This window comes from Balaenoptera borealis (genome assembly GCF_965194805.1).
Source record: "Balaenoptera borealis genome assembly, chromosome: 20".
NCBI lineage: Eukaryota > Metazoa > Chordata > Mammalia > Artiodactyla > Balaenopteridae > Balaenoptera > Balaenoptera borealis.
The window spans coordinates 43,378,258-43,389,699 of NC_138879.1; the positions used below are offsets into that span (position 1 = coordinate 43,378,258).

Sequence of the window (11,442 nt, forward strand, 5' to 3'; positions counted from 1 at the left end):
AATAACCCATCTCCTGATGGCTAAGCAGTGTTCTTTCTCTTTCTTATGCCAGACATTAAAAATTATTGTTAACACAAGTTAGTAATACAGAAAAGGAATGGTGACCACAAAAGTCAGGAAGCACCCCATACACAAATACTGCGTAAGTTAATTAAAACACTCAGATTCATTGTTGACTAATCCAGCAACTCTGGCTCAATTTTTTTTTAATTTCTATTCAGAAAATTTCAGACTTACAGAAAAATTGCAAAAATAATTCAAAGGAGTCATGTCTATCCTTCAATCAAATTCCCCACGTGTTTAACAACACAGATGTGAACTGTGTGGGTCCACTTTGACACAGATTTTTTTTTTCAATTTAAAATACTACACAATCTGCAGATCTTTGACGTGGAGTCACAGATACAGAGGAACACAGTAAACAGTGGGCCAGCTATAAGTTATACAGAGATTTTCAACTGCACAGAGGGTCAGTACCCCTAACCCCTGCTTTGTTCAAAGGTCAAATGTAGTTATCTTAAAATGGGCCAAGCCACCGTCCTCTTATTCCAGATACTTAAAACAACAAATCTTTTAGAAGATCTAATGCCTGTACAATACCTGTGACCTTTGAACTTCTGGGCCTTTCTGGCCCTAGGAGAGATGTGTGCTTTTTCCCTGGTTATCTCCAAAATCCTACAACTATCACCAGCACAGATGTTCCCAGAAACTTTTCCATTTCTGAAGAACCCTCCTGGATATCTTATACAGCTGACCCTTGAACAATGCGGGGGTAAGGAGTGCTAACACACGCACAGTTGAAAATAGTGTTACTTATAGTCGGCCTTCTGTATCAGCGATTCATCTGTATCCTCATCCCTGGATTCAACCAACTGCGGATTGTGTAGTACTGTAGTACTTACTATTGAAAAAGATAAGCAGATAAGTGGACCTGCAAAGTTCCAACCTGTGTTGTTCAAAGGTCAGCTGTACATGTCTACAATGTTATCCTTGATCTACTAAGTTAGGAATGGGAAAAAATGAATCAGATACTCAATAATCAGATACTCAGTCGGATACTCAATAACTCAGATGCTCCTTGGTAACTAAAACAAGTCCCACTGTTGGTCCTTGAGAAATCTGCCTACCTTAATACCCTGATTCTTCTTCTGATACCCTGATAATCCCTTTTTTAGAATTACCTTTTAAAAATTTTACTTGTATCCTACCACTCAAAGGCCCTCACCAGTTTCAGAAGAAACCTACCTTTGAATCCTTAACTCAAAATGTTAAACAAAATCTTCAAAATTAAGTCAATCAACAATATCAAAAAGCCTATTAGTTTCCAAGACAGCAAAGGACTTGTTTCTCCTTAATCACCATCACTCAGGATCCCTTAGCAAAATGCAGGTCTTCAACAGGTGTTCTGTGTTACCTTTAAAGTTCCCCCTCACGGTAACCTTTAAAATGCATCCATTCTTCCTCATCTCTCTTCTTAAAACTCATTACAACAACCCTTTTCTTGGTCATAGTCCCTTTTCTGCTTTTCTCATGGACCCTCTGTATTCCCAGTGATATTTTCAGAAGAGAAAACCAACATTCTGAGGAAATTCAGATTTCTTCGCAGCTCAGCTCCTCAGGGCAGTTCTGGCTACCTGCAGCAACTCCTGCCAAAGCACAGACCTGTCACCATGTCCATTCCAACAGGGCAGGCCTCAGAGACAGGAAAGGAAACGGCTTGGAGGAGACGAGGCACTGTAAAGACGGCAACAATGAAAGAGCTTTACTTATGCTTGATCATACAGACTTACAAGACAGCAATACCAAAGAGTGGGGATAATTAATTTATTTGTATGATACTACCTTTCAAAGTGTGACATTTCTACTCATTCGTATCCTGCCTCATTTGTTAAAGAATCTGAGGCAATTTAGCACTCACTACAATAAAACAATCCCATCTAGTTTCTGAAGTAATTGTATAATAAAAGGCCTTTTAAAAAAATCAAAGAACATGAATCTCTTCCACATAGAAATCCAAGAGTGATCTCCTTTTTTAAAACAAGTTCAAAATTAGAGCAAGAGAGAGAGATTACAGTGAATTTGGGAGAAAATGAGTGAGCATGTTTTCATTAGTACCATTTTGGGTTTCCTTTTGGAAGAGCAGTGAAACGATAGCTGCTTTAACTAATAAAGGATTATACAGATGTGATTTAGTTTCAAAATGCTTTGGTGAGGGACTTCCCTGGTGGCGCAGTGGTTAAGAATCCGCCTGCCAATGCAGGGGACACGGGTTCGAGCCCTGGTCTGGGAAGATCCCACATGCCGCGGAGCAACTAAGCCCGTGAGCCACAACTACTGAGCCTGCGCTCTAGAGCCCGCGAGCCACAACTACTGAGCCTGCGTGCTGCAACTACTGAAGCGCACGCACCTAGAGCCCGTGCTCCACAACAAGAGAAGCCACCGCAATAAGAAGCCCGCACGCTGCAACAAAGAATAGCCCCCTGCTCACCGCAACTAGAGAAAGCCCATGCGCAGCAAGGAAGACCCAACAGATCCAAAAATAAATAAAATAAATTAAAAAAAAAAAAAAGTTAACCAAAAAAAAAAAAATGCTTTGGTGAATCTAAACTAGGGCTTTTTTGCTTCTCTTAAGGCCTACCCACCTAACCTTGAGTGAGACTATCAAAGAAATAATGAAGCAGCAGGTTTAAAATTAAAGTTAAAATAGGCCGCCTTCAAGCTAATTTTAATTGAGAAAATAAATGAATGCCTTGAAGGAAAAAATTTTAGAATATTAAAATTTTAAAACTATTTAAATAAGCCTATAATCAAAAAGGTTCCTTATGGGAATCCCCTGGCGGTACAGTGGTTAGGACTCCACGCTTTCACTGCCGAGGGCCCAGGTTTGATCCCTGGTCAAGGAGCTAAGATCCTGCAACCCGCGCGGCACAGCCAAAAAAAAAATCCCTTATAACAATGGCAAATGAGTATAAGCGCTGCATATTTTTAACTACTCCAGAAAATAAAAATTATTTCCATAAAGGAACAATATCCCAAGCTCTTCTCTAATTATTGTACCAATTAAATTTTATATTTAATATAATATATACTATAAATATTTTATATAGTACAATTTTATGATAAATATAATTAAATTTAATAATTATATATAATATAAACATTTTAATATAAATATTAATATGGAGGACAAAAAAATTATTCTTTGTTAGCCAGACATCTGATGGTCTCTATTTCCTCTATTTTGCCTAAGAAATATTAAAGTGATCTATAAAAATTAAAAGCATGGCCACAATTATCCCCAAGGACAGAAGGCCTTCTGATTCAGTTCAACACAACATGCTACAGTTCTGTCTGAAACCCCATGCTTCTAAGTAGGTCATCCATGGGAAGCATAATTCATCACTATAGAACAAATTATCTAGATTTATCCCAGCTAAAAATTTGTCTTTTCATCACATCTTCTGAACATCTAGTTCTAAATGACAGCAAATTCTTAATATTCATGAAGCAGAAGTAATATTCCCTGGTTCCAATTACCACCCTACCAGCCATATTGGCTATTTTTCTTGATAACAAACACCCCATGCTTCAAGTAGCAAAGGGACCTACTCCTCATTTTTATCTGCTTCTTTATTAAGAAGCCTTGTTGGCTCTTCCTAATTTATTGTAATTAGAATACACAGGGAGGAGGAGAGTAGCTATGAAGTTGTATTTTTAACTGGAAAATTTTAGCATTTGGGGAAATAGCTGAGCATTGTTCCAAAGGAAAATTTCATCAACCATATGCAGACAATGTGGGCTGCAGAAGGACAAATGCTATCGTCTATCCCTCTCCTTCAAACTACGTCAACACTAGTGCCCAACTGGTGCCGGCAGAGCAGAAAAGACAGCAGAGAACAGGTCTCAGTACATAGGTAAGGATGATGTAGAAGAGACTCTCTATATGAATAGAATAGGCTATGTAGAATGGACTTTCTATGGCCAATCACCCAGGTACTATCACCCAGGTGATAGTAGGTACCATACTGCATTGCGTTATCTATCACCAGACACAGTATAATTGAAACTGGAGCAGTTTAATCTTCAAATATCATTCTAACAAAGACCAGAATGGAGAGCAATATGGCTTTAAAAAGATCATAGAAAGTTTTTCTCCAAAATAAATGCTAGCTTATTCCTGAAGTCTCTTTAACTCGTATACCTAAAGAATCTTTCTCTAACCCCTTTAAACCTCCAAGATGGCCTCTGGTGGTTCAAGGAGAAGCTGACCTCTTTTGGCAAGGACTATAATTCCTGGCAGTCAAGACATGAACTAGACATGGCATTGCCATTATAAGTCACTGGTCTACTTCATTGCCAGAACACAGGAATCTCTCCAACAAAATAAAGCTAAGAACATGGAACAAGAGACTGGATGAATGCTGCCCCTTCAAATCCTAACAATAACCACATCAGACCAGATTTTAAGAAAGGAGAATGATCACATTTTTATGACTAAGAGGAGTGGTTTGGAAAACAAGGAAAGTCTAAATAAACTAAACTAGCTTGAACTCTTTCATTCTTTCAACAACTATTTGAGTGCCTACTTTGTGCCAGTCCTACTCTAGGCCTGGGGAAATGGCAATAAACAAGACAAATCCCCTGTCCTTACAAAGCTTACCTTCTAGCCCAAGTAACAACAGAAAAAAGTGAACAAATATGCAGGGAAGTAGGGATAATGCCTGGGTCAGGGCCCTCTTGTAGAGAAAGCAAAGTAAAGGAGAGAGTAGTACAAGAACAAAGCAAGGGCCAGATTGTGAAGGACTCTGCAGGACTGCATTAAAAAGTTTAATGGCCTTGGGACTTCCCTGGTGGTCCAGGGGTTAAGACTCTGCACCTCCAGTGCAGGGGGCATGGGTTCGATCCCTGGTTGGGGAACTAAGATCCCGCATGCCTCACCGTGCAGCCAAAAGTTAAAAAAAAAAAAAAAAAAAAAAATTAATGGTCTTTAAGTGAAAGTAGAAATCATCAGAGAATTAAATGGGTAACACGATCTGAGATATTTTTTAAAGATGACTCTGTCTGCTACATGGAGAATGGACAAAATTAGAAGCAGGGATACCAGTTAAGGAAATATTACAAAAGCCTAGGCCAGAGCCAACCAAAGTGTGAGCTAGTTTGCCAGAAGTTTCGATGATAAACCAAGCAGTTAGACAAATTGGATAAGAGCTACCGGACTCATTTAAAAAGAGGATAACAGTTCCACTTTCTTAATTAATTTGACCAGAAAACAAACATATCTCAATTTAATTTAAAAACAAGACTTCACTAAAACTAAGACTATCTTGTGTACTTCTAATGCAGCTACAGGATTTAGATAAAAGGTTAATAAGGCTCATTCCTCATATTATAACAAGGACATCTGTTAAGCATACTAATGCAAATCTAGTTAAATGCAAATTCTGGCCAATGAAATTGACCATGGAAAATTATAACCTGAAGAACTAAGTTTCATGTGGTTGCATTTTTTTTAATTTTTAATTTTTTGTTTTGTTTAAAGAATGGTAATTGACTTTTAATTTGGTCTGAATAGTATTCAATATGTTCAATAATTAAGATAAGGTGAAGAAGGTACTTAAAATACTTTGGCTTTCTCTGCAAATAAACACCTTAAAATTTACAGACAGCCTAACTTTTCTGATCTAAGCAGTCAACAGACATTAAGCAACTACTTAGCATTAAAGCCTGGCTGGCTCAGAATCCAGATTCTGGATGGATCAAGAAAAGATCCATTTCACCTCCAGAGTACAGTATAGGTTAAGCCAACAGAATGCTGAAACTGCTCACAACGGTTTGGGAGCCTCAGTGACTGAAGCTGCTGCTGTGTGGTTCAGGGACGGACACTAACAGCAATAAAATGTACTGAAGTGATTGAGAAAGAACAGGCTTTACAACAACTCCAGAGACGATGCTCCTTTTTCTTTTCATTTCCTATTTCCCTTAGTTAACCATCTTAAAACTACAAATGAATTATTACAACTTTTTCCTTAAAAAGTGGTTTTCCTGATAAATCTGTGTATCAGACCAGTATCAAAATGACCAGTCTTGGTCACACTTATTGTTTACCTAGCATTTAAAGCACTACAGCTAGGCTAAGTAGCTGTCAGATATTTACATTCAATCTCAAAAAGTAATGCTTCAGTCATTTCCCCCCAGAATACAACCCTTTACTATAAAATTAAAATTATATATTCCAAATAAGTGTAACTCTTTCTCATATTTCTTTTTAATTTATTTTATTTTATTAATTTATTTATTTTTGGCTGCGTTGGGTCTTCGCTGCCGCGCGCGGGCTTTTCTCCAGTTGCGGTGAGCAGGGCTACTCTCTGTTGCTGTGCATGGGCTTCTCATGGCGGTGCCTTCTCTTGTTGCGGAGCACGGGCTCTAGGCACATGGGCTTCAGCAGTTGTGGCTCGCGGGTTCAGTAGTTGTGGCTCGCGGGCTCCAGAGCACAGGCTCAGTAGTGGTGCATGGGCTTAGTTGCTCCGTGGCATGTGGGATCTTCCCGGACCAGGGCTCGAACCCGTGTCCCCTGCATTGGCACGCAGATTCCCAACCACTGCGCCACCAGAGAAGCCCATTTCTCATACTTTTTTTTTTTTTTAATTTTATTTATTTATTTACTTATTTATGGTTGTGTTGGGTCTTTGTTTCTGTGCGAGGGCTTCCTTTAATTGCGGCAAGTGGGGGCCACTCTTCATCGCGGTGCGCGGGCCTCTCACTGTCGCGTCCTCTCTTGTTGCGGAGCACAGGCTCCAGACGCGCAGGCTCATAATTGTGGCTCACGGGCCTAGTTGCTCCGCGGCATGTGGGATCTTCCCAGACCAGGGCTCGAACCCGTGTCCCCTGCATTGGCAGGCAGACTCACAACCACTGCGCCACCAGGGAAGCCCTCTCATACTTTTAAATGTGAAAAAAAAATCATGTATATATGGTAGTTGACCTAAAGTTTTCGGTACCATCCTCTTTAAGAAAAATCTCTTCCTCAAAAACGAAGGCTTTCTCTGTGTCAAGTTTCTCCCTATCTAAAAACTCTCACATATACCCTCTTACCAATTCTATTATTTGCTTTCATTTCATCAGAATATGGCTCATAATTTTTCTAACAAATTTTTAAGTCTTTTATGTATTTCAAAATAAGTAATACTGTTAACCTTTTAGCTTAAATGTCCTAAGGCTGACAATATATCTTACATATGTATAACACTTCAATTCAGATGTTTTACAGACTAATGATTATAGGTAATTGCTCCCTATATTCAAAACTAAAACCAAAACAAAGAATTTTTGTTTTAAAAAAAATTTTTTTATGCATAGGTTTTTTAAGTGGGACATCTACTCACTTTCCCTACCTTGCTCCAAATGCATCAACATGAATCATATTCCTGAATTTTGTCAAGGAAGTCCATGCAAAACACAGATTAAGATACACGTGTTGTTATAAATTAAAACTAAAATTCACAACTGCAAACCAAAAAGTAAACTGTGTCTGGCTAAGCTTACTTCTAAATTCTGATTCTAAAGGAAGATTTCTACAATAGCAGGTGAACAGAGGTTTCTATGAACAGCAAAGAACACTACAGAAGAGGGTAAAAATGTGTTCACTTCCTTCCTTGGGAGGGCATCACAGTGACCTGGAGGGGCTACTCCAGAATGAAACGGGGTTTAGAACAGAAAGCTTCAAAACAGCAAAGGCAGGGCATTAACTAATGTACTTTTAAAACAAACAGTCCAGTCCTCCCCAGCCCACTTTTTTCTTATTTTAGTCCTACCAACTGAGTCATGTAACTTGCACAACATCAAGAAGTCCCTGCTGTTCTGTCCCCAAATCAGTGAACAGAAGACATGTCTCCTTTATTACATCTTCAAAAAGTGAAATCTAAGAATCGCGGGGGGGGGGGGGAGGGGTCTCACGTGTGCTCGTTATTTTTAAATTAATTACCAAGTAGTTATGAAATAATGTTTTAAAAGATGGGGGAAACTAGGCTTTAGGGTAACAATAATTCTCTCAACTGAAGGACCCTCCCCAGATAAGTATTCATTCATTGAGCACTTGTATAACTTGAAGTTGAGAGTAAATTTTTGAGGAAACATCGAGTGTACCTGGAGTTATTCCAATGCAAAGAGCAAATACCGCTTAAAATGCTCCGTGCCTTACAGTCAATGCCTAGAGCGAGGGAAGACCGCGAGCGCAAAAACAAGCAGACACCTGACCTTGCCCACAAGTCGAACAGTTCTGCACCCCTCCCCCTAGCTTCCCGGGGAGCCAGTTCACGCCATCCCAATTGGTCAGTCCGCCTGTTCCAGCACCTGCCTGGCAGGGACAAGGGAATCTCCACGGAAGACGAGAGGGTCTGAGAGGAGGCGGCCTCGGAAACGCGGAGGCCCGGGAGCAGAGCATTCCAAGAGAAAAAGGAGGAGAGGACCTTCGGAGGGATGAGGCCGGGCGGTCAGAGGCTAATGGAGACACGGCTTGAGGGTGATGACGGGGGGACAGAGGAAGGAGGGCTCAGGAGGGCCCAGGTGAGGTGAGAGATCGAGGGCCGCCGGCGGGCAGCCGAAAGGGGAGAGCGGAAGGGCTGGGAGGCCTGGGGGCGCGGAGGTAGGGCAGCGGGGCGGCAGGGGCTGCGGTGGCCGCGGCCAGCCCCGGCCAGCCCGGGCGCGCGGACTCACGTTCTCCCACCAGAAGGATCCGCACGTCTTTCTTCATGTCTGCGGCTCGCAGGGGCCGGCCTCGGCCCGCACGCATGGAGCGGACTCCTCTCGCCGGGAGCGCCCAGCCCGCGGCGCCGCTTTCCCCACGCTGCCGGCGCCGCCTGCCAGCCTCTCCCGCCGCCCCGCCCGAACCTCGGCCTCCCGGGCCCGCCGCACCACCTCCTCGGCAGCTAGCCCGCTCAAGAGCCGGGACGGCGCCTGCTCCGCCTCCTCCGGCTCCGCGAGTCGCGGCGGCGGCGGGGCGACGGGGCGCCGCGAGGGACAAGCGCTTTCGGAACGCGAACGCTCTCTGTCCCGGACCTGCGCCCCCGCCGTCAGGCTCGCCGCAGAGCATCGCGCGGGAGCCTCGCCCGCCCTCCTCCGGGAACAGCGGCCAGGGATACGCTTTGGGCCGGGAATTTGAGTGGCAGGGTCGCTATCTGACCCCATTTCTTTTACGAAATAGGGGCAGGAGAAGTTCCTCGTCCAAGGTCATATAGCTAGAACTTGGCAGTGTGACTCAGGGCGGGAATATTCTCACCTGGCTGACTATAAGCTGCAGGAGAGCAGCGACGTGTCCACCTGGTTTTCAGAAGTATTCCCCACCTTATTGGACAAAGCCCTCAGAAAGCGCTTGATTGAGTAAAGGATGACTACCTCCCAGAATCGAGTCCTTTCCACTACCAAAGCCCACCACCCTAGCTGCTTTTTATCTGTGATGCTTATAAAATACGATTCTAAATAATGAGATTAGTTTCTACACTATCTGTGTAAACAGATTCGTTTCTTTGTAACCAAACTAAGTGATTTTCCTCTCTCTATGTGGTTTACTTTAGGCAGGGTCTTCTGATACGTCTCATAGGTTTGCCCAGCGCAGTGTCGGACACATAGGTGACACTGAATAATAAACTTGTACTAATTTTTCTAACATTGTCTTAATTTCCTCCTGACTCTCTCCATCCGGAGGAATTTGTTGCTATATCTCTCTATATATGCTTATATGTTTGAACAGTGCTTGGCAGACAGTGGGAGATAGATGGACAGATGGTTGGAGAGAGAGAGAGAATGAAGGAGGAAACACTATCTGTGCATAATGTGCCTTTTTTCTTTTTTTTTTTTGTGCCTTTTTTCTATCTTAAATATTACAAAATGAATTTTTTGTAAGGGAATAAAGTGTGTATAATACCAATCCCCTTTTCTCCTAGGAGAAGCCTTGTGGTCTGGTGCAGCATTTAACAGCTGCTGACAAACTGCATGGGTTTGAATCCAGAGCCCAGCACCTGATAGTTATGTGATCCTGAGTAAGTTCCTTTATTTCTCCAAGCCCGCCCCTTCTTCTGTAACATGGCAATAATGATAATAATACCTACCTTCTTAGGTGGTTGTGAAGAATATATAATACATGTCAAGCATTTGTCAGATGCACAGCACTTGCTCTACTGATCTCAGCTGTCATTACTGTCGTAGAGCTCACTGAAAAGTTGAAATCCACAGGTTTTGAGGCAAATTCATTGTTATGTTTACAACAGTATTTCACCATTTAAGCTATATGATATCTGTAAGGAGCATAGGGGTGGAAGCCCTTCCAAAAAACACTCTCTCTGTGATATAAAGAGGAAGACAGGAAAGGCACACTTCCTGCTCACTGGGAGATAATGAAGTCATATTCCAGGATGGAGGCAAATAAGATGAACTTCAGGAGGCTTGATGGCCTGATCTTTCAGGGGAAAGTATTCCTCAGAATTTTACTATTACAAAATGTTTGAGTTGGAAGGACCCTTACAGAGCACTTATTCTAATCCCATTATTCTATAGGTAAGACAAGTAACGTCCAGAGAGATACCATAACTTGCCAAAGGCATGACAGCTGAGACTGAGCCCGGGCTCTGCCATCCTGAGCATATGATGCTAGGCAAGTCACATCACCTCTCTGTGCCTCAGTTTCCTCTCAACCAAAGACTATCATCTCTTCCCAGCCTTCTACCTCACAGAGTAGTTTGGAGGATCCCATAAAACAATGTCTGTGAAAAAGGCTTTTTCTTTAACAAATGAATTGCACAAATATCAGATCACAAAGGACGAAGTTCTCTAGGGCACGGCTCCCTCCGAGCAAGACTTTGTAGAGAATCATGACCCTGGGAGCCCTGCATCAGCATCGCCAGTGGATGCCGGTGTTAATTCTGTGGACATCAGGAGCGTGAGAAGAGACAAGGCCTTCGTGATGTTGCACATGCATGCTGCGTAAAGTCTTTGCAGGGGGAATGTCTGGAAGGCAGAGGGCTAGGAAGAAGAGTTTATTTAGGGGGAACATTGCAAAGATAATACTTCAAACTCCTTTGTAGAAAAAAACTTACTTAAAAATCCAGACCCAAGGGCTGCAGAAAGGAGTCACCCAGCAAGCACTTACAGCTAGCGATGACTAACAGTTTGATACAAAAGAAAACCAAAACTAAAGTGGGAGTGGGGAGCCGGACAATCAGAGTGTGCCTCACAGGCAATGTATCAATAAGTTTCTTTTTACAGCCCCTTCCCATCTCCCAGTCAGCTATACTTCTGAAGCTCTGGCCTCCTGTCTTGCCTTGAGCTTTATGCCCTTCTCTTATGTTAACAGACATCCATCAGGGGTCACTCTGAAGTTCTCTTGGAGACGGCATAGCTCAGTGATTAAAAGCAGTGACTCTGGGGCCTTCCTTGGTGGTCCAGTGAGTA

The 11,442-nt window shown here is 42.4% G+C and overlaps 1 protein-coding gene and 1 long non-coding RNA gene across 20 annotated transcripts in view; one reads left to right on the top strand and one right to left on the bottom strand.

Annotated features, from left to right (window-relative positions):
- RHOT1 (ras homolog family member T1) overlaps positions 1-9,942 on the bottom strand; it is a 91,150-nt gene extending 81,208 nt beyond the window's left edge. For 10 of the 19 annotated variants that reach the window (XR_014238198.1, XR_014238199.1, XR_014238200.1 and 7 more), the window contains exons 1-2: positions 8,713-9,942; positions 1,663-1,734 (exon numbers count right to left, since the gene is read on the bottom strand). Coding sequence is in view for 13 of the 19 variants with exons in the window: in XM_082370890.1 (XP_082227016.1) it covers positions 1,663-1,734; positions 8,713-9,088 (448 nt within the window). In the remaining 6 variants the exon portion in view is untranslated. Of the gene's footprint in view, positions 1-1,414; positions 1,639-1,662; positions 1,735-7,382; positions 7,402-8,712 lie in introns of those variants that run through there. The other 9 variants (XM_082370877.1, XM_082370888.1, XM_082370882.1 and 6 more) reach the window with 4 other exon arrangements.
- LOC309617945 lies at positions 8,448-10,686 on the top strand. Its single transcript, XR_014238210.1, has 3 exons — positions 8,448-8,567; positions 9,939-10,034; positions 10,549-10,686. It is a non-coding gene; the product is annotated as an uncharacterized lncRNA (long non-coding RNA).
- The last annotated feature ends 756 nt before the right edge of the window (positions 10,687-11,442 follow it).